Raw genomic sequence first — 20,747 nt, 5'->3', positions numbered from 1 at the left:
TCCGTTAATCCGTACTAATTTAGGTTAAAAATCCAACCCAATTCAATCTAACTTTGATCTATTTGCTTTGATTATTTAAAACTGTTTAGGCTCCTTATTACTAAAATGCATTTTGGGCATATTTTACATGTCTTGATAATAAAACATATATATATATATATATATATAGTTATATACATATTTTGATAAACTTTAATTCTATAAGCATCAAATTGTATACCAACTTTTTCATTGGATCTTGGATGGTGAACAAATTGATTTGCTATTACTTTATCATATAAAATTTAATATAAATTAAATATAGATAAGTGGAATCTGTAAAGGAATAAATGACAAATTCAATACTGAGCCAATAAAATAATGACTTGGTTATTTTGACACATCATACCTTAAACAAAGCAATATACAAATTTTCACACATTGTGCATGAGGTGAGTTCAGTGAAAATAAGAGATTCACCTTCGGATATCCCCATTGTTTCTTCGGGCGATAATTCCAAACTTCACCCCATACACCAAGGAATAAAAAATAAATAGAAAAATTTTTAAAAAAAAAGTGAAAATAAAACAGATCTTAGTGAAATTATATCAACTTCTTATTTGGTTGGAGAAAGAGGAAGAAAGGAAAGCACAGAATCTATTTCAATTCATCAAAACTAATTCTTCTAAAACTAAGTAAATAAGGCATTGTAAACTCAATACTTTCTTTGAATTGACACATTCAAATTTTACTAACTCTTGAGTTTTAGTCGAATAAGCCTTGTTCAGTACAGTACTGTACAAAGAAGGAAACAAAATTCCAGCAAGGCACAAAAATTTCTTTTTAAGCAATACAAACCACCAGTAAACATTTAGAATGAGAGTGAAAAGGCCAATTGGTGTCAAGGTCCAGGGACAAAACTAATCAGTTGAATTCCTAACCATTGGTATTGCAGAAAAAGCCTCCGAATTTGTGAGATGTATCTCGAACCTTTGTAGATAGAACACAGAATTACCCCACTTGAAAGGCACCGAAGTAGCCAGTACAGCCAAAATTTGTTAGTGCCTTGTTTGAGCTATTCCTAATTTGAAATGAGGAAGAGGAAGAAAATAAACAAATAGCAACATATTTAATTAAACTGATGAGAAAAGTTTTCCAAAGAAACAGTTTACTAAGGCGAAAAGTGCATTAATAGCAATATTATTGTTCACAATAAAGGAAAGAAGTGAAGTCCATCCGGCACAATGTTATCCAAAAAATAAAAATCGAAAACCACTTGCAAATCGAGCCACAAACAAATTTAGATCCAACAAACAAAACAAGTATCAGCAAATAAGATAAAAAGATTAGACAGTATATTCATTACCCACACAGCTTTAATAGTGTCATCTTCCTAATACAGTAAAACTAATCTATTGGTAATTTGCATTTTATTTTTGTCTCCTTCAGAAATGAAAGCCATTAATAAGAAACAGTCACACTTCCCAAACGGACACTGCTGAAGTTGATATCTTTGTCTATGTCACTTGGTTAAGACATAAATCCATAACCAGCATGCTTCACCATCAACTTAAAAGTTAAGTCTAGTCCAAAGTTTTACATAAGAACAAGGAATATTTGAATATAGATCTATCCATTCTTCCACAGATATCATGCACTTATTCTGTAACAAAAGCTACATACAAGCCTACACCAAGTGGCAACATGACTAATGACAAAATACATACCCAGTTGATTTCAGATTGACATTATTAATTTTTCCATGTAAGGACAAATAGAAACACATAAAGGCAACATGAAAATGAAGTGTACCTCTCTGGTTTTGTTTCTCTGAGCACATAAAAATGTTGAGTATTGAAGTATCACCCCTAACAGGCCACTTAAAACAAGGGGTGGGAGGTATCTCAGCCTTCATGATTGAGCGCATCTGCTATTATGGTTTTAGTTTCATTGCCTAACACATCTGGATCACTTCCTTCTATGGGCTTATGGATAACAACTTTAACAGATCCCAAATTTAGGATACCCTCCATTCCTGCAGGCATGAGTTTTCCAGTTCCTATAAGAGTAATAGGGACCACTGGCACTTTGATTTTTGCCGCAACACTGAAGGCACCTTTCTACAAATAAATAGCAAGAGAAATCAATACTTTACTGAATGCTCCAAACCCTCGTCAAGCATTGCACACTACCCTCACTTGTTCAGTTCTTTTTTCTATTTCTTTGTTTGGGAACCGGTGTTGGAGAAAAAAACAGAATGGAGAAAAACTGGTCAGAAAAACTACAGCTTGTTCTGATTGTTAACAAGTCCTTCAAAACAATAATGCTAGAGAGACCACAAATTGTTTACCAAATGATGTGGCAATATTTTATTAGTTTGTCTCCGTAATTTATCCATATATAGGTTATATTATTTTTTCAACCAATAATATATTAACACATCATTTTGACACCTCGTTTTGTAAATGAATTTGGTGCCTCTAGCATTACTGCCTCCCAAAATAGTTATAACATCCATAGAATCTGGCCATTTTAGTGATTTATATTTTACCTATTTCAGTGATTTTGAATGGTTAAATGTGAATCAAACTGAAGATTGTCAAGGGAAGAAAAGCAAACTGTTTAACTATGCAAATACATAAATAAGACCACCAGCAATATCACAAAGCACAAGTCAGGTATTATTTCTTTCAAGTGGTACTCTTTAAAATTAAGTTTTATTTGTTCTTAGTAACATAAAATAACAAGATCTTCGTTTCATTTCTTAACAACCAAACCTAGTGTCACAGGATACAGTCTGGATTAATGGCACCAATCCAAAATATCTCACCTTGAAAGCACCTAATTTTCCATCTTTACTCCGTGTTCCCTCAGGGAAAAAAAAGACAGAGGCCCCTTTCTTGAGCAGATCCATGCATCGCTTAAGACAGTCCTACACGAAAATAGAATTCAAAAAGAGACATATCATAATTTCATATAACGAGAATGACAAGGAAATGATTTAAATGCCAGAATTTTGGCATGTTGTCATCTACTAGACAAAGTAAACAATATATTGTCATCAATAATGATTAAGAAAAGAAAAAAGGATTACCAACTGGCTTCTACTGTCCATGCGCTTTAAAGGAATTACACCCAACAGAAACATGGCCCATCCAATGATAGGAAAAAGAAATATGCTAGTCTTGCTGATGAAATTAAAGGGCCTTCCAAGAGTGAGAAGTGTATATATATCTAGAAAGCTCTGGTGGTTAGATACATATACAGCTGGAGTGTCTGGCGGGGGCAAATTCTCCAATCCCTCAACTTTGATCTTGAAAAATGGACTAACAGTTAAAATTGCCCAAATTTTAGCAATAAAATGTTGAGCTTTTCTTCGATATTGATCCAACAAGAGTACAAAAGGATGTGCTATCAGCATCAGCACAAACGAAAAAATGGCAACAAAAGCAGTTACAGCATAAAAGCATATCCCCCTAACTTTTGAGCCCAGATTAAGTTCTGCATTTAGGAAAAAACAACAATAAGGAAACACAAGTTATGAGCAGCAGATAGAACAGATGCTAACAGGAAAATGATGTTTAGAGAAACCTTCCAATGCGTAGGCAGCATCAGAGGTCCCACTTCCATTAAGTTCAGACTTTACAACTACACGGCTAGACAAATTATGCTGGCTTTGCAATTTTACATCAGAATACAGTCTGTTCAGCTTATACTGCGTACTGCAGTAGCACCTTGATGCATCACCATGCTTCCTTGGAATGCATAAGGAACTTCTTGGAGAAGCTGTAGCAAAAAAGAGAGTACATATTAACCCATAAAACATTCACTTATTTGACTAAGTAAAAAATTATACTACATAGAGGCAACCAGTAATAATGCAACATAATTTACTGATTATAGGATCTATGAAAATCCCAACCTAAATTTCATTGTAATTTTTGAGACCTAGATTATAAAAAATGGTCCCATATAAGTTCACAGGTTTTACTCACATTGCTAGCAGATCAAACATATAAAATCGTGTGATTTCTTTCATCATTAACAAAAATTTATCTCATTCTAGTTTTGCGTCTTCCTTGTATTAAGACTTTAGGATCTCTAAGTGTAGACACCTTTACATAAACAATTGAAGGTACTTGTAATAGATTCAATTAATGGCAACAAGTGCAAAATTAATTGAAACAATCAAGCAATTTTAACATACCAAAGGGATCATTTGATGCTTAAAAAAATGCAAACAACTTAAAAACCAGGGAGTTTGTTGTTGAATTTGAAGTTCTGGGAGAAAATCAGCATACCCAAGTTGGTACTGCCATTGATGAAGAAGATAAACATGACAATTTTAGTGACATTGATATATGGGTAACATTATGGTTAAGTTACCATCAATACTAAACTTTAGCAGTTAGGAATGTATATATCAAGTAGACACGTCAAACTATCCGTCATCTGTAGGCTGTCCACCAAACAAAAAATGGACCCTACACAGAGCATACATTGATTATATTTAAAACAACGTGGGGTAGCAGGATTCAAACAGAAGACTACATTTACAATCAGGCCATGATATCATATTAAATTACCATCAGTCCTAACAGCCTGTGGACCCAACAATATGAGGTAGACACTTAACAATTATAATTCCACATCATCAAAAGTCAATATCGTGCACAACATGGTAAGAATACATGTAATTAGAAGTCAACATATTATGTCATTTATTTGGGTATGAGCAAATTAGCGTTGGACGATATGCCAAGGTTGCCTTTACTTACAATGATTTGAATTTCGTAAAATGGGTCTCTTACAAGGAGAGCAGCCAAAGCAAAGTTTCTTACTAGCGAATAACTGCATTAAATGCGAACTAATCATAATCAACACAGCCAAAGCAGAAATTTTTTGACAAATGGTATTAAATAAAAGTCACACCATTCATCGTTGCACACATGAGATTACTGTATTACAATATCTGTCAGACATAAGGCACAAAGAGTATAGGGATAAAAGGCTATTTGTTGGGTCTGTCCAGCATAAATATACTTAATTTGGCATACCTGCAGTGCATGAAGTGAACCCAGACCAGAGTGCAGATCAAGCTTGAGAGAATCAGATTTTGTAGTAAAAGAAACATTGAGGGGCACCATTCTGGGAGCTGAAAGTATTCCCTTGCCACACAACGAAGGGATAGCGCCAAATGAGGCACTACAAGAACCATATTCCATTCTTGAAACAGACATCTCAGAACCTAATTTTGAAGAAAAAAGGAGCAATTAAAGAGTTTAGTAACACTAAAGATGGAATTAAAAAAATGCAGTAAAATATAAGTCAGAAAAAGTCTACTTTTGAAGTCCCTAATCCAGCAATCTTTTGCATTATCTTTCCTCTAAATGCAGCAACAATGCAAATGAATTTCAAGATCTAAGCAAGCCAAACCCTAAACCGATAGCATTGTTCCAAAGTGAACATACAGTTGCAATTAAGATGTTCTCAAAAAACCAAGGAAGAGAGCTTACAGGAGCAAAATTTAAAGAAAATAAAATATAAAGTGGCATAGCCAAATGGTAACAAACTTGTATACTGCTGAAAAAGAAAAAGGAAGTTCCAGCATTTCACTGTGGCCAATAAAGAGTTTAAGAGATAACAGAGTTTTACAAACTAACTCTTAACTATTTTCCTTTTTTGGTCCATTACAGACACAAGGAGCTTATGGGTGGTCAAGTCTGAATTAATAACCTCAATACTTTGGTAGATCATGAACCATGTGATAAAATACATCCCCAACTAGCCTGTCAAAATATATAAATTACATAATCAATTATTAGGAAATGGATATCTTATTTAAAAATTTCTGCTCTTAACAAGTTATGATGTCAAACATTAATGTTGAGGATGGGCAGAGAAACACCAAAAATCCTTCTACAGGCAGACATTATAATACTGATTCTCATCATTTCTCTTAGAATCCAAAATTGCTTACACTTTACTCTCTTACATAAAAATCTCATAAAAAAAAAAAAATGTGATCATTTATATCTTTCATAACCATTAGAAATTTTCACCGCTACTCAGCTTGAAGCAAAAGGTATATTTACAAAACCTTGAAAGCTTCTCTTTCATTTAAACATCAAACATCGAAAACTTCCCTTAACAGACATGCAACAACCGGATTTGAATAAATTCTTGATGGCTTATGAACCATTGGATGGATCCAAAGCTGAGATGCGTTCGACTTTTTAAAGGCAACAGATTAATTAAAGGTTTTGGATGCCATACTCCTACATATTGCTGCTTCTCTCTCTTTCTCCATTCCATCTCTTGCTCTTTCTCATGCAAATGGTATCTCTCTCTCTCTTCCTCCTCCTCCTCCTCCTCCTCCTCCCCATTATCTCTTCCTCTTCACACTTTTTCTTTATCTACAGTTATATGAATGACTTTCAAACAGAATACTGCTCAATCTCACTGTTCTCTCCCTCTCAATCTCAGCCAACCCCTCTCCATCTAAATTCTCTCTTCAGAATAAACAGATTCATACAGGACAGAACCATGGCTCCATTGGGTGTCAAATTAGAAGAGAAAGACTTTCCTCCAGTTAGAAAAAGATAAATTACCAGGGACAATATAAGAAATTTAATTTTTCATGTACATACAGGGAGTAAAGAAAGGTCAGCTAATCACATTTTAATAGTTTCTATACACAATTATAGCCTTGCCTTTCTCTCCTCGTCTTTTTGTTTTCAAACTATGTCTACTAGACGGTTTAAACAGATAATTTTCGCCTATTAATTTCAGTATATACACATAGTTTTTTTAAAACTTTGCAAATAAGCAACTGTGTAATAAAAGGTTATCATTACTTATTCTTATTTCCAAATTTCGGTTTGTATAAAGCAATATTGGGTGGAATGAAAAAAATAAATAAATAAATAGAAAAATGAAAGTTCTCTGATTCTGCCTGAAGTGTCAACTAAAGCTGATAGTGAAGTCAAAAGCAAACAAAACCTTAAAAATAGATACAGGCCATGTTAGGACTCAAATACAACCTTAACAATATTGACAAGTAGAAAGTAAAATGAGCGTTCACTTGGTAATTTTATCAAACGATATACACCATGAGAACAAGAACAAGAACAGTTAGATAACACAATATAAACAATACAAAAACAGCAAGACATAATAGACCTATATAAATAACTACAAGATCATATTGTTTCAATCACTTCACTAACTTCACTTAGAAAATGAACAAGTAAAAAAGCAACCCATATGCATAATCTGGAGGCCTAAAAAGAACAACACCATTCTAAGGATAAAAAGAAACAAAATGAATTCTTAAAGTAACAACAAAAATCAGCTTTAACTTCTAAAAGGGTATAAGAATACAACTGCAGAGAGAGGGCACAGCGACGACAGAATGAAAGAACAGCCAATAGCTACAAGAAGGAGCTGCCCAGAGATTATCCAGTGTTCTCAACCAAAACTGGATTGCAAGAAAAACTAATGATTGGGTTTTGGTTGGAATACCTGTTTGTAGTCAAGAGAGAGCAGATGAGATCGAGAGGCAACCCATCTCGAGGTTGTTCTTGTTTATGATCTCGAAGCAAAGGAAGATAGACAAAGAAAAAGGTAGCAAAAGCGGCTATTCTATTTTTACTTTTTTTTTTTTTTTTTTAATTTCTAATTCCAAGTTCTATATGAGAAAAGAATATTTTTCATGTACCGCAATGGAAAATTTGAGTTGGTACACATAGCCAATTATAGATTGCCATATATACGAATAATTACAAATCAGACTGAAAGTTCCAAATCAGTACCTACACGGTATTCACGTGGTCGCACGTGCTTCCCTAACCCTGTAAATCGACTCCACACGAGTGGGTCAATTGCGGAAAACCCCATTTTTGGCTTAGCGGGAAAGGAAAAAGAAGAGGAAGAGAAAGAAGAAGAAACTTGTCAAGCAAGCAAGAAAGAAAGATGGGGAAAACCTCGGCAACCAAGCAAGCCATGGTGGTGTTCGGAGCCTTAGCGTTTGGTTGGATGGCGATTGAGTTGGCTTTCAAGCCTCTTCTCGATAAGGCCCGATCCGCCTTGGACAAGTCCGACCCGGATCGCGACCCTGACGATGTCGTTGATGACTCTGCTGCTGCTGGGAAGTCTTCAACTGCCGATGAGAAGACCGGTGACGATTGAGGTAGAATCGGAAGGCTTTCGTTACTTAGTAGTGGTGGTGGTGGAAATTTTGGATTATAATAGAACTTTGTTATTGAACTTTTTTTTTTTCGGCTTCTAATGAACTTTTGCTGTGAAACATTGTGCTAATTTGACATGCAGACTATGTGTTTGACGGATTGTTTGAAAGGATGGATTTGATTTAAATTTGGTTTTATTTTGTAGATGTTGTTGGAAGAGCTTTTCGTTCTTATTTTTTGGATTTATTTTTTATTTTTTATTTTTTTATTGTTTGCGTTTGTTCAATATTCCAATCAGCATTTAATTGTCGACCATCAATTTTGTAAGTTATCATTTTATTTCTTTATTGGGTTTTTAATTTGTGGGTGGTTATTATCTATTGCTTTTTAATAATTTATACATTTGAGACTCTTTTAAAATGATTTTAATATCACTAAACCCCAATATGCAGACCACATACTTCTAACGGGGTATTTAGGGTTAAATGAGATACTTATAGAGTTCCCATTTTGTTTTGCATTTGATTTTAATTAGGAATGACAATTTGTCTGCATGACCCGATCGTCATGGTGCACCGGCCCTAACAGGATAATTTTTCTCCGAAAAATCGAAATTACGGAACGGACTCAGGGCAAAAAAATAAAACCCAAACCCAGTTCAATATATATATTTATTTATTTATTAGTTTTTTCTAGTTCTATTTATGTAAAATATCATTTTTTTTTTCTTACATGCTCCAACCCTAAATTCTCAACTTTGATTGTCGATATTGATATATTTTGTTGTATTTTTATTACATTTTAGTCATTTTATTTATAAAAAAAAATTATATAAATTATTTAAAAAAAATTATATGAATGATAAAAAAAAAAAAAAAAATCCCATCCCGTCCCGATTGAAGAATCCCCGTCCACGCCCCCATCTATAAGGAAACTGAAAAAATCGTAAAGACAGGATAGAAAATTCTCCCGGAATAAAATTTTAAAAACTGATTTCATCCCATCCGTTGCCATTACTAATTTTAATATAATAAAAAACAATTTTGTTTTGGATTGATGTTAATGGTAATAATTATGTGAGTATGAAGTGTGTCTTGGGCGTGGGTATAATCATCAACCTCACTCATTTTTTTTTTTTTTTCCCACTTTAAGTCATACAATTCATAGTCTCTGTTCTCATAATCTGTTATCAGAATTTAATCTTTTCGCTTTTTTTCTTTCTCATTTACCAAGCATTTTTTAAGAAATTTAGGTATGCAATCAAAACTTGGTTCTTAAATCAACCTGAAAATCATGTTTAATATATGTATATGCCGCAAAATATGATGAGCAGTAAGTGCTGATTCTTTTAGTAGAAACATGAAAAATAATTTCTGAAATTCGATGAATAAATTTGGTAACCCTAGTATTATTCATTGCAGTTACATGTACTCCAGTGTGATAATACAACATCCCAACAAAAGTTCCTTTAAAACCTCAAATTGGAAATCGTTTCTATAACGAATGCTAAACAAGACAATTTCTCACAAAATATACACAGCCAATTTCCCTATGTATATATCAAGTGTAATAATTGCTCCTTGCCAAACATCACTAATAACAACAATAAATCTCAATTTGTGATTGGAGTTATCTCTTTTCTGTTGTGACACCAACAACAACATTGCTCACCTGCAAAATTTAAAATCTTATTAGAAATTTCCAGTTTGCTCACATGAAATTAGGACTGTTTTGAGAAGGGAAAATCGAAAAAATAAATAAATAAAAATAAAATAAAAAATTAACAAAAACATATTAGGAGGAGATAAGCAAACTAACTAACCAATTTTCCACTTTCATCAACAGTCATAGGGTTCTCAACCACAATAGTTTGGCTCTGAGAATGAGGCATGGGATGGAGAAAATACAAGAAAAAAGTTATTAATGGATCTATATCACCAAAACCATTTAGGAATATAGAAGAAAACTTTATGAAACTTACCCCTGAACTAGAAGGCATTATTCCAGAATTAGCTGTCCCAGTGGGTCTGTGCGTTGGAATTGAAACCCCAGAATTGGCAATCTGTAAAATTTACAAAAATATGAGAGAGAGAGAGAGAGAGAGAGAGAGCTTGCCATAGACAGTAAGAAGTATCTATGACAAAAGTTAAAGAAGCACTACTGTGTTTACAAGACCACAGGGGGGGAATTGACAGCTAAATGATCTTATAGTCCACTTATAGATGATCCAATCAAGCTTTGATGCTTTATTTTTATTACGCCCAAGTCCCTACAATGATTGCAGTTGTTTTCACTAAGATCCTTAATTTAATTGATCCTTATTTACCTAGGATAAGTGAATAAGTCTATACAAGATGGTTATGGTGTTTCAGCAAGAGTATGGGTTAGCAAGCATAACAATGAAGATTCCAGACATAAAGGTTTATGGGTTTGGTGTTGTGAGTTTATAACCAATTAAAGACAAATCTCATCCGGAAGCTCAGGTGCACGCTGAATCACATGATTATGGCAACCTCATTTGTACAGAAAACGAGGCACTAAAGAATGACATAAATTTTTACCCACTTCATCAATTATTAGCATGCAAAGTCATAGCATTCCCTCATTAGAAAACCCAAAAAAAAAAAAAAAAAAAAAAAAAAAAAAAAAAAGAGAAAAAACTGAGATTTATGTCCATTCATGCATGTATCTAAACCACCTCTTCAGACATGTGAACCTACTTAGTTTTCTAACTTCAGACTCTTGAAAAATGTGAACTCCATAATGAACAGAAAAGGTGTTCAATATAAAATAGGGCAATTGAAATCAAAGCAACAACTTTTGGCAAATACTCTAAGAATTAACATACATTGATTTAACAAAGATTGAATAACTTCAAATATATACTTACACCAGTATTAGTAACATAGTGACACACTGCACATTTGACTGATGGAGCTCCATATGGATACATGAGAGTTGTTCGACAGTTCCCGCAATTGATGTGAGATACCTGATTGGATGCTTTTTAAGTTGCAACAGAAAAAGGTATGTCAGGTATGTTAGTAAATATGGAGAGGAACATATAAACATATACAACATTACAAAGATGCATCAAGATCTATAGATGCAGTATAGGCACGTCATTGCAAATCATAAACACAAAGAAATATTCAATCAAAAGCATATTGCTGGTTGACAACAATTATCTAAAAGGTTATGTGACAAAACAAAACTATTAAATGTAAAACGTCCTAGTTTCAGAATGAACAGTAAAGAAGAGTAAGAAATACACATATGACATTATTCACCATCAGATGGAGCAACAAAAGTGGTTTTCAAGATGTCACCACACTACCAGCTCCAGCCCAGTCAGTAAATAAAAAGCGAGAGGTGAAAAATTCACATGCTTCAAAAATGATAAACACCAAAATGCCAATGGCAGCTGGCACCCACTACCTTAAGAAAATGCATAAATCCATGTAATCAATTCTTAAATTGTTACAACAGCTATAAGTCTGGATCCAGGCACACATTTATGCATGTAAGCATGATTGCATGAAAGTATATTGATAAGGAACAAAGGGAGAAGTATTGCTTTAAGTTACGGAAGAAGGAAACCTTCCCTATACTATGGCGTAAAGAAACATATACACTTCATGCATTCTCATCACAATGGAGAAACAAAAAGCTTTTCTAGCTTCAAACAGTATGAAGCAGACAGGTTGGATATGCGGACACATCAAGGATCATATATTTTCTCCACCATATGCAATGGCTCAGGCAAATGACATGTAGCATATGAAACAGCACGTCCAAGAAATAAATGATAAATAAATGAGGAACAATTTGAACATGATCCAACCAAAAATTCATCATCAATATCGTTGCAAAGTTGATCTCAACACTAAACTTCTTTAATTTGAAAAAGATCAAGCCTCTCCACCATTTGTTATTATGCAGATTATGAGCAGGTATCAAACCACTATGGAAACTTAAAACTCAGTTTGCACAACTGATGACCTAATTAATAAACATTTCACTTCTTAAGACAGGAAAATAAATTGTACCTGGTACATGGTTCACTGACTGACAGCAAGAGCATCTCACACTTGTAGCCCTACGTGTATACATTAACAATGTTCTGCAGCCTCCACATATAAGTTGAGCCATTTCTGTCCCTGCAGATGGATTACAATACAATCTCCTACTTAAGAAAACCCCATAACTCCACTGAATCTTTATATTATGTTTGATACCAAATAACAGCACTGCTAGTGTCTGGTCCCATAAAACCCTGCTTGCTTGATATCTTGTCTTACATACATGTCAAAAGCTACATAAAGTATATTCTATTTGACACCTACAAAGATAAGTTTATAGCTAGAATGAGCATTTTCCTCTCATGACCAGCTTGTTCTTATTTGACTGGTTCAATTTCATATAAGTTTCAAGTAAAACAAAGTGAAGAAACAGAAACCACAGTTCGGGAGAACTGGAAAACTTCTATGCTTTCTGCCTACATCATCTTCCAATCTACAACTAAAGGCAAAAGGGTGGACGAACAGTGCTGGTGCTACTTATCAAACAACCAGAAGCTAAATCATTGGAGGGGAGGAAGGAAGAGAGAGAGAGAGAAAGGAGCTCTCCAAATTTTATCCTAAAAGCAATTTTAATCAAAATCACTTCAATTTTATCAATATAATAATGGCCAAAACACATACAACCGAGAAGAGAGAACATTTATGATGCTTGCTTTTATCAAAATGATAAGATGGTGCAATTCATGATTTAACAAGTTGTTGTGAAGAAGATTGCAATGCATTTTCAATTGTCTATTACAAAATAGTAACATTGATTCAGTATCTAAAGGAACCTTTGACAATAGAACCTTAATATTTGGTTTCATGCATAAGCTGAATCTTTTCAAACTATCAAGCTTTCATCCACTTAACAATTAACAAACACAAAGACAGAGTACGTGCTCGAGATATTGATGCTTCCAGATTTTCCATTTAGATAAGAGAACGGAAAAGAAACATACCAGGAGTTGGGACTGAGGTAACAGAATTACATAACGCACAGCAAACATTAGATGCTCCCCTAGGATAAAGAAGGACGCTCCTACACCCACTACACACAAGCTGGCTCTGCATAGCTGCGATGTCAAAAGACTACACATAATGAAGATTGTTACCAAGAGACTTAATTGAAGATTATAGCAATAAATTATAGCCACACACATCTGTAATTATTAAAATCTTTTAACCAATGCACTGCAAATAGCTGTACAATCCACGCCGTACAGAAACCATATTTTAAAAATAAGTAAAGTGGATCAAACTAGGCCTAGTTAAGGAGATAAAGGCATATTAAAAAAAGGCATATTCAACAGTTAAGGAGATAAAGTGGATCAAACTAGGCCTCGTTAGATACATGATAGAATAAATATAAGAAAGGAACCACTAAAAAAGTTAGAAACAAAGTCAAACAAAATTTCAACATTAAGATAAAGTATTTCTTAAAATGTTAAGAATGTTAAACTCCTTTAAATAAAGACCATAACCACTAAAGGTATATAAAGACACTATTTCTCAATGTAGAGAAAAATAATGAACCCAAAGAACAGGGGAAAACTTCAAAGTACATAAGATAGACAACAAAAAAACCAAAAAAACCCACAAAGCTAAGGAGCAGTTAGCATAATTACCCTTAATTTTGCACAATAAATATATTGGAACATGAAATTTTAGAATCAAGTCATATAAAAAAATTGAAAAACGCGAACAACCCGGTTGGAACACAACACAAATTATCTACAATTGTTCATAGCTTCGCTTGCCTAGTGTTATAGCTAAGCAACACTAACCCCAAACAACCACACAATTGTTCATGAAGAATTTGATCATAATGCTAATAAATCCACAGTCCTCTTCAGAAGAGGAAGGAAAAGAAAAATTTTTGGGTTCCATAACCGACCCAAGGTCACCTAAACAGAACCTCCCATGATCCTTCGTTATACATAAGTACCCAATTCAAATATATTCAAGCTCAAAAAAAAAACAAAAAACAAAAAAACAAAAAAGATCAAAATCAAGAAAGGCTTTCAAAAATCCATATCCAACAGAAAAGATATGAAATTGTACATTTTTTTTTTTTTCACCCAAATCAAACCCACAAAAAATAATTGAAGCCAAAAAAAAAAAAAAAAACCTGGTTTCGTTCAAAATTGGTGGTAGAGAAGCCGCAGGGGTAAATGGAGATTTGTATTTAATGAAATCGAATCGCTGTGAAAAGAAGAAAACGAAAAGAGACAATTGAATAAATATGAGGCAAGCAAAGCATCAAACATCGATGAAAGAGGGTTGTTAAAATAAATAGAATAAAATTAAAAATAATATATTTATAAAAAAAATTACCAGAAAGAGTGGCAAAAAATGGATGTGCATGGATGCTGCTGTTTCAAACGGAAATTTCAGACCGATTTCTCAACACATTCCGATTTGTTTCCTTTTATTGATTTATTGATTTATTTTGACTTTGCGTATGGATTTGATGCCTCCGAGACAAACACGGAGGTGGGTCGGTCAATTTTCAAACCAACTTATTAGTTTTCATTTCTTTTTTCTTTTTCTTCTTAAAAAAAAAGTTTTTCTTTTTTTCAAATATTTCCACAAGAGAAAAATCTAATCTCAAATTTCTCTTTATTTTATTATAGTATCATCAATTATTTGCCAATCACACTGTCCTATTTCAAATTTTAAATATCAAAATGTATAATTTTTCTCAGAGCCGTATGCTATTAATAGGAATAAAATGAAATTTTTACTAATGATTGACCTTAATTGATAGATAAATACTATTATTTATTTAATAAAAAAATATTAATATTTATCATCACTTGGATAGATTTGTCAAAGTGTCGTATGCAATTAATAGGAATAAAATGAAATTATTACTAATAATTGAACTTGATGATAGATTAAATATTATTATTATTATTTATTTAATCAAAGTATTTAAACAAAGCATGAATATACCCAAAAATAAAAAAACAAAAAAACAAAAGAGAGAGAGAAAAGTGGATGTAGTAATTAAAAATTAGATACATATAAATTGAGATCCGACAAGGGAAAATATAATTTAGATGAATAAATCAAAGAGGAACTAAGACAAAAGATTTTAAAAAAAAAAAAAAAAAACGGAAGAGAGGAATTGAAGAAATTTCTTTTTCCCAAAAAGGTAATTAATTGTAAAAATTAATACATATATGCATATACAAAACCATAATTGATCCAAAATTGAGATTGAATAAGCACGATCTCTTATAATATTGGTCTGATCCTTTTATATTAAATGCTAATCGTACGGCTGGTATATGTTAAAGGCAAATTGAAAAGGTTGATATGGTAGATACTTAGTTTAAAGATTTTTAACATTTCTTTGATATAAAGTTCAGATGCAAAGAACACCTTATCCTTAATACAAAGAATGCATGTAACAAACCATCTATGTTTGTTACATTATTTCATGTAACAAAAATGGTTTTCTTTTCTTTTTCAACGTTAGCATAGATTTGCTTTGATAGACCGGCCAGGTCACAAAGCAAACCCTGGTTTCATCGATTGGGTGTCACCACCACATAGAGGTTTTCTCCATTTCTCGAGGTGTCAAAACTCAAATCAGTGGCCGGGCAATGCCGGCAGTCCAGCTAAAAATGCAACATACATGAAACAAACGCTAAACTGCAGCCAATCAATTCAGGAACACGTATGCTTTCAAGGAAGAAGGATATAACAGCATACTGATTTGCAAACTCAAAAGCATGTCTTAATTCCAATAAATTTTCCTTAACCAAAAAAAAAAATAAAAATAAATAAATTATGGCTAAACAATCTTTAAGAATTTATCGGTACAATACATTAAAATTTCACCATCACGTAATCAAGGGCACTGGGGTCACGGCAGCAAAGTATCAATCCATTCTTCCTTTCAAGATCCTCTCTTTCACTTCAGTGGGTGTTCTGCAGCGAAATGAACAAACAGATAAGTATCATGCAACTTTTTTTCTTGGATCTTGGGATAGGGGAATTCAACCTCAAAATTTTTGCATGCAAAAATAGTGAGCACACTGCTAATTACATCCATATAGGAAAAAAAATGCATCAATACCCAGAAACAAAGCTATTGACATGAACTCATTGTTGTGATGAAAAATAACAACGAAGATAGAAGAAAAGGAAGACGGTCGTGGTGTGTGTATATATATATATATATATATAATAAAAAAAATGTAAATAAAAACACACACATCATGAACATAAGGAAATAGAAAATTGGTTTGTCCAGACAAAGCTGCTTCCCAAATCCTCAAGGAGAGTTTTATGTCAGGATAGATGTCACAGATCAAGAATTTCCTTAATCCTTTTCCTTGCCAAGAAATTAAAATAACTTCATGGAAATTTGGGAATTGTAAACATTTCAATATAGAACTAGCTATTATTAAATTTCAATTCATTTATTTTTTACGCAGCTTTGCAGCAGCTGAAAGAAGCATGAGGCAACACATCAGCCACCACCCAGCTTGTTATTTCTCTTCCTCCAATTTTTAAATTATGCTTGGAGAACCATATTTCAAGCATCTACTACTTTTCAAGGAATATAAAGCAGCTTCAAGACTTGTGCTAAACAATCCAGCGACATATAATACATGAATCAATTTCTATATTAAAGCTTTGAAGTTATATCAACTATATTGCCCTTTTTCTATTTCCTCTTCAAGGTTTTTGCTGGGATAGGCCAAATCAAATACCATTGCCAGCAGGGGACAAAAGAAAACTAGCTGCCGATTAAGCTAATATAGAAATGGAAAAAGAAAACTAACAATTTAAAAAGATTCTTTTGCTTTCTGTTTGTTTCCCATTATATATATATATATATATATATTCTTCTTTCTTCTTTTTTTTTTTTTTTTTTTTCCTTGCTCGCTGTCAGTCTTTTCAGCAATCAATAGGGAAAAAAATACTTACTGGTGAACTAAGCAGTATGAAAACCAAAAAAGTTTCAGGCTTTCCATTTATTTTTACATATAATGCTCGTAGAATAAACATATTAATTAGCAACAATGACGAATGAAGTTTTTAAGAGCTTACACAACATAGACATGGCCTCCCCATCCACTCAAACAATCTCGATCAACTGATGATAGCAGTGCTTGGGAAACAGTCTCAAATAATTCTTCTGGTTCCTGCATGACAATTAGAGAATAAAAGTTGATGCAATTTTTCCTAGTAGTATGATAATGAACAAAAGATTTTCTGTAACAGCATTACCAGCACAATGATTTTTAACCAAATAGCAAGTGGTAACTTCAAAAACAAATTAAGCCCCAAAATTTGCATGACAATTTTAGCTCACTTTGTTTCTCTTTAGCTTTGTTTATGTAACACTCAAACTGTGATAATAATTTTAAAAAAAAAAAAAAAAAACGCCTTCCACCCATCCACTCCTGAACGTAGGGGACAAGAAAGGGATGACACAAGTTTACCACCCCAAGCACCGTATTACCTCCTAAAACTTAAGCTAGCCATGACAATAACAAGGGCACAGCTAGGAAAGAAACAAAACAAGTTGAATTTTCTACTCTGCATGCTCTCTCTCTCTCCATCAACCCTCAAAAAATCCTTTTTTGGAAGTAAGCGAAAAACTTTACAATCTATTTTAAAATTAGCCAGCCAATGGATTACTTGGCAATCAATCAGATTTCCTTTAAACAAATTCCATAAAATTGCTAAGCTAAAATGCTAATTTATCTAAATGGTTAACATTTAAGATTTAAATATAATCAAAAGTTTATAAATAAACTTGATACCTGTGATTTGTGAGCCTAATTTTAAGGGAAAAATCACAAAATTAAAACTTATATGTTCCAATCTTCACCAACAGATATAGGTAAACAGAAAGAGGGCAAAACAACATTGTTGGTAGAAATTGAATCAATTCAATTTTTGTTAACAATAAATCCATATAAATTTTGTTTGGAATATGATTGCAGATTCTATTCTTTATTTTTATTTTAAAATCTTGGGGTTGGGAGCTGCAAACTCTTGACTTCCACCCATGGAAAAGAGACTTCCACCTATGGAAACAGTGAACTTTGTAGATGAACTTCAGTTACTGGCTTCGATGGTTGCTTGACATACTCAAAGATTATTTATATTATTGATGTTCTACTTGATTAGATGACCAATCTTATATGTAGGTAGAATGCTAGGCAAGCAGTAATGGGGTTGTAATGGCTATAGTTTAAGAAGTGGATTTGGAAGTCAGGTGGGTCGGTGTGAGGTTTGAGCAGTGGAAGCAAACCATAGGTGTAACAAGCGGGAAAGAATACTGTTTTTATGTTGTTCAGATACAAATTACTTTATCATTTGAAAGGAGGTCACTCTTAATTCTCTTATATTTGAACAAGAGAGGGTAATATTACAGATTAAACGTTTTATTATTCTACCTATAACCATATATTTGCATGACATGGTGTTAAAAAGTTTATATATTGTATTCTTATAAAATACAATCCACAAACCATTACCAACTAAGGATACCAACCTCATATGCAAGGCTATATATGGCCAAACAAACTTAAATGTGTCATTTATAACAAATATGCACTTCTCTAATATCTAAAATTTCAAGATCAAGTATGAGTTTTTAATTGTTAACGTAGTAAAGCACAGTCTTCAAAGTTCATTATATAGTTGCACTAGCATAGCTAAGATTTCAGAAACTAGAAAATGTCAAACAATACACATAAAACCAATTAAGTAATAAATTTGGAATGCCTATAACAAAAGTAATTAAAGTCGAATGACAAACCATATCAGGCTTGAACATTGCCTCACAAGCACCGTAAAGAGACTCTGATGCAGTGCCAGCTACCACAAAATCTTTCGCCAATTCCCTGTGTGCATACACAGATCAAATAGATCATATCAATACAGAAACCAAATAGGCTTAGCTATAAAAAGACTGAAAGTGAGAATATTTTCATCATATTCCACAGAAAGCTCCATTCACAGTTGGGCACTATATCTAATATGTAACAAACTGATATTACCTGGCTATGGCAGACAACAAGTGTTTGAGGAGAATAGAAGAACAAAATTTACTATATTTCGCTTATGACAATAATAAAAAATAAAATAAAATAAAAAAAGAAGTTAATAAGATCAACTTACTTTGCTCCAATTGAATCCATTGTACAAATGAATGGCTTGTCCTCATCACTCAATCCAGCAATTACAGGCTGACAGAAGTACGGCCCGAACCTAAACCATCAAAAACGAACAATTTTTCAATCAAGGCTCACATTTTTTTCATCAAAACATTCCTAAAAAGAAATTAATTTTAGTACAAAAAATTAATCTGGAAAACCTCTTCTCGTAAAGAATAGCTGAGACAAGGCTTGCAAAAGTCTCGGGCCTCATATCCCTCTCTTCTCGAAGCTGATACAGCTTGTGCCTAAACACCAGTCTTTGATACCTGAACCCAAACAAAACCAAAATCCAAACCCAATTATTTCCCACAACAATTAAAAATTTCAATCAATTCAGGGGAAAAAAAAAAAAAAAATTCGTACAAAGTCTGAGCATCAGTGGCGAGACCAGAAAGGCCGATCAAAAGCTTATCGTGGATTTTGTAAATCCTCTGAAAGTCGGTGGCCACTGTCTGGAGCTGAACTCCAAGCCTCCGATCGCTGGCAATGGCGAAGCAGTTCTTCCCCACCATAGCAATTAGGGCACTTCCATTATACTCAAAGATCTGCCAAAAAATAAAAAAATAAGAAAAAAAAATTAACCCCAAAAGAAACAAATTACAGCAAAATCAAATACTATATACTATGTATACATGAATTTATCGCTCGAAAAATGCAGTACGTACCGACATCGTTACAAGTTTTTTCGACTGGAGATTTTGAAGACAAAGACTAAACTGTGAAAGACGATGGCTTGGAGCTCAATCCAGCTCTCCCAAATTTTTACTCTTTCTTTTCTCTTTTTCTTTCAGCTTTAATGGTGATGGAATGGGCTTTTTTATAATTGGGTCTCTTGGGTTGGGTTTGGGCTGGGTTTGTTGTCTCGTATACGAAGGGAAATGAACTCTATATTAATTTACCAAAATATCCTTTTCTTCTTCCATTTTGTCCTTTCAGATTTTGAAATGGTTGTTTTGTGTTTTCTAGGGTTTCAAACTTTTTTTTTGGGGGGGGGGGGGGGTGGTTAAAACAACTGCTTGCATGTGAAGGTTACACGATTCATCATGTAACCGTTATAATTATGTATAATGTATTTAAAAATAATTTATAAATTTAAAAAATATAAATAAAACATATGAATCTTATAAAATAATTGTTGAGTGTTCGATTATAAATGATATATTTTTTGTATGTAATGGTTAAAACTACATTATTAGTGTAACCATTAACAATTATGTACAACATAAATTAAACAATTTAAAAAATTTGTAAAATCAAATAAAAGATATAAATCTTATAAAATAATTGTTAAATATTTGATTAATTAACGTTTTATTGCTCTTAGT

General features: G+C 33.1%; 4 protein-coding genes across 11 annotated transcripts; 1 reads left to right on the top strand and 3 right to left on the bottom strand.

The window, feature by feature from the left end:
- Positions 1–686: 686 nt before the first annotated feature.
- On the bottom strand, positions 687–7,926 carry LOC107433859 (1-acyl-sn-glycerol-3-phosphate acyltransferase BAT2, chloroplastic). 6 transcript variants are annotated; one of them, XM_060816484.1, is made up of 9 exons: positions 7,504–7,745; positions 7,366–7,412; positions 5,037–5,227; positions 4,758–4,830; positions 3,571–3,765; positions 3,074–3,480; positions 2,810–2,911; positions 1,792–2,099; positions 687–1,060 (listed from the first exon to the last, which is right to left on the bottom strand). In XM_060816484.1, exons 3-8 carry the CDS (start codon positions 5,217–5,219, stop codon positions 1,884–1,886), a joined length of 1,176 nt encoding a protein of 391 aa, XP_060672467.1. In that variant the 5' UTR covers positions 5,220–5,227; positions 7,366–7,412; positions 7,504–7,745; the 3' UTR covers positions 687–1,060; positions 1,792–1,883. The 6 variants fall into 6 exon arrangements, with proteins under 6 accessions (XP_060672467.1, XP_048330912.2, XP_024922979.3 ...); XM_048474955.2 differs by lacking the exon at positions 7,366–7,412 and adding an exon at positions 5,716–5,768; XM_025067211.3 differs by lacking the exons at positions 7,366–7,412; positions 7,504–7,745 and adding an exon at positions 7,794–7,926.
- LOC107433860 (outer envelope membrane protein 7) lies at positions 7,832–8,374 on the top strand. The gene has a single exon (XM_016045231.4). It carries the CDS (start codon positions 7,954–7,956, stop codon positions 8,167–8,169), a length of 216 nt encoding a protein of 71 aa, XP_015900717.1. The 5' UTR covers positions 7,832–7,953; the 3' UTR covers positions 8,170–8,374.
- A 1,154-nt stretch (positions 8,375–9,528) lies between these two features.
- LOC107418998 (protein LSD1-like) lies at positions 9,529–14,830 on the bottom strand. 3 transcript variants are annotated; one of them, XM_016027719.4, is made up of 8 exons: positions 14,567–14,830; positions 14,361–14,434; positions 13,192–13,321; positions 12,218–12,328; positions 11,059–11,171; positions 10,150–10,230; positions 9,991–10,044; positions 9,529–9,839 (listed from the first exon to the last, which is right to left on the bottom strand). In XM_016027719.4, the coding sequence occupies exons 3-8, from the start codon at positions 13,301–13,303 to the stop codon at positions 9,798–9,800; spliced, it is 513 nt and encodes a 170-aa protein (XP_015883205.2). In that variant the 5' UTR covers positions 13,304–13,321; positions 14,361–14,434; positions 14,567–14,830; the 3' UTR covers positions 9,529–9,797. The 3 variants fall into 3 exon arrangements, with proteins under 3 accessions (XP_015883205.2, XP_015883198.2, XP_048330958.2); XM_016027712.4 differs by having other exon boundaries at positions 13,192–13,305; positions 14,567–14,827; XM_048475001.2 differs by lacking the exon at positions 14,361–14,434 and having other exon boundaries at positions 13,192–13,305.
- A 1,046-nt stretch (positions 14,831–15,876) lies between these two features.
- LOC107433837 (proteasome subunit beta type-3-A) lies at positions 15,877–20,245 on the bottom strand. The gene is made up of 7 exons (XM_016045199.4): positions 20,088–20,245; positions 19,786–19,967; positions 19,581–19,688; positions 19,385–19,474; positions 19,023–19,107; positions 17,300–17,394; positions 15,877–16,171 (listed from the first exon to the last, which is right to left on the bottom strand). The coding sequence occupies exons 1-7, from the start codon at positions 20,091–20,093 to the stop codon at positions 16,123–16,125; spliced, it is 615 nt and encodes a 204-aa protein (XP_015900685.2). The 5' UTR covers positions 20,094–20,245; the 3' UTR covers positions 15,877–16,122.
- Positions 20,246–20,747: the final 502 nt, after the last annotated feature.

The sequence above is a fragment of the Ziziphus jujuba genome, chromosome 1 (assembly GCF_031755915.1).
Source record: "Ziziphus jujuba cultivar Dongzao chromosome 1, ASM3175591v1".
In the NCBI taxonomy this organism is placed as follows: Eukaryota; Viridiplantae; Streptophyta; class Magnoliopsida; order Rosales; family Rhamnaceae; genus Ziziphus; species Ziziphus jujuba.
Note: the sequence above shows the minus strand (reverse complement) of the source record. Positions and strands in the feature narration are given on the sequence as shown.

Coding starts and splice junctions, on each gene's coding strand:
- LOC107433837 (XM_016045199.4), bottom strand. Junction 19,689..19,785: donor GCCACTGATGCTCAGACTTT/GTACGAATTTTT, acceptor GTTTGGGTTCAG/GTATCAAAGACTGGTGTTTA. Junction 19,108..19,384: donor ATGGATTCAATTGGAGCAAA/GTAAGTTGATCT, acceptor GTATGCACACAG/GGAATTGGCGAAAGATTTTG.
- LOC107433859 (XM_025067211.3), bottom strand. CDS start 7,878: ATGGGGTTTTCCGCAATTGACCCACTCGTGTGGAGTCGATTTACAGGG. Junction 4,831..5,036: donor GTTCACTTCATGCACTGCAG/GTATGCCAAATT, acceptor CATTTAATGCAG/TTATTCGCTAGTAAGAAACT. Junction 2,100..2,809: donor GAAAATTAGGTGCTTTCAAG/GTGAGATATTTT, acceptor ATTTATTTGTAG/AAAGGTGCCTTCAGTGTTGC.
- LOC107418998 (XM_016027719.4), bottom strand. CDS start 13,303: ATGCAGAGCCAGCTTGTGTGTAGTGGGTGTAGGAGCGTCCTTCTTTAT. Junction 10,231..11,058: donor ACTATGTTACTAATACTGGT/GTAAGTATATAT, acceptor TAAATTTTACAG/ATTGCCAATTCTGGGGTTTC. Junction 9,840..9,990: donor TTGATGAAAGTGGAAAATTG/GTTAGTTAGTTT, acceptor TAAATTTTGCAG/GTGAGCAATGTTGTTGTTGG.
- LOC107433860 (XM_016045231.4), top strand. CDS start 7,954: ATGGGGAAAACCTCGGCAACCAAGCAAGCCATGGTGGTGTTCGGAGCC.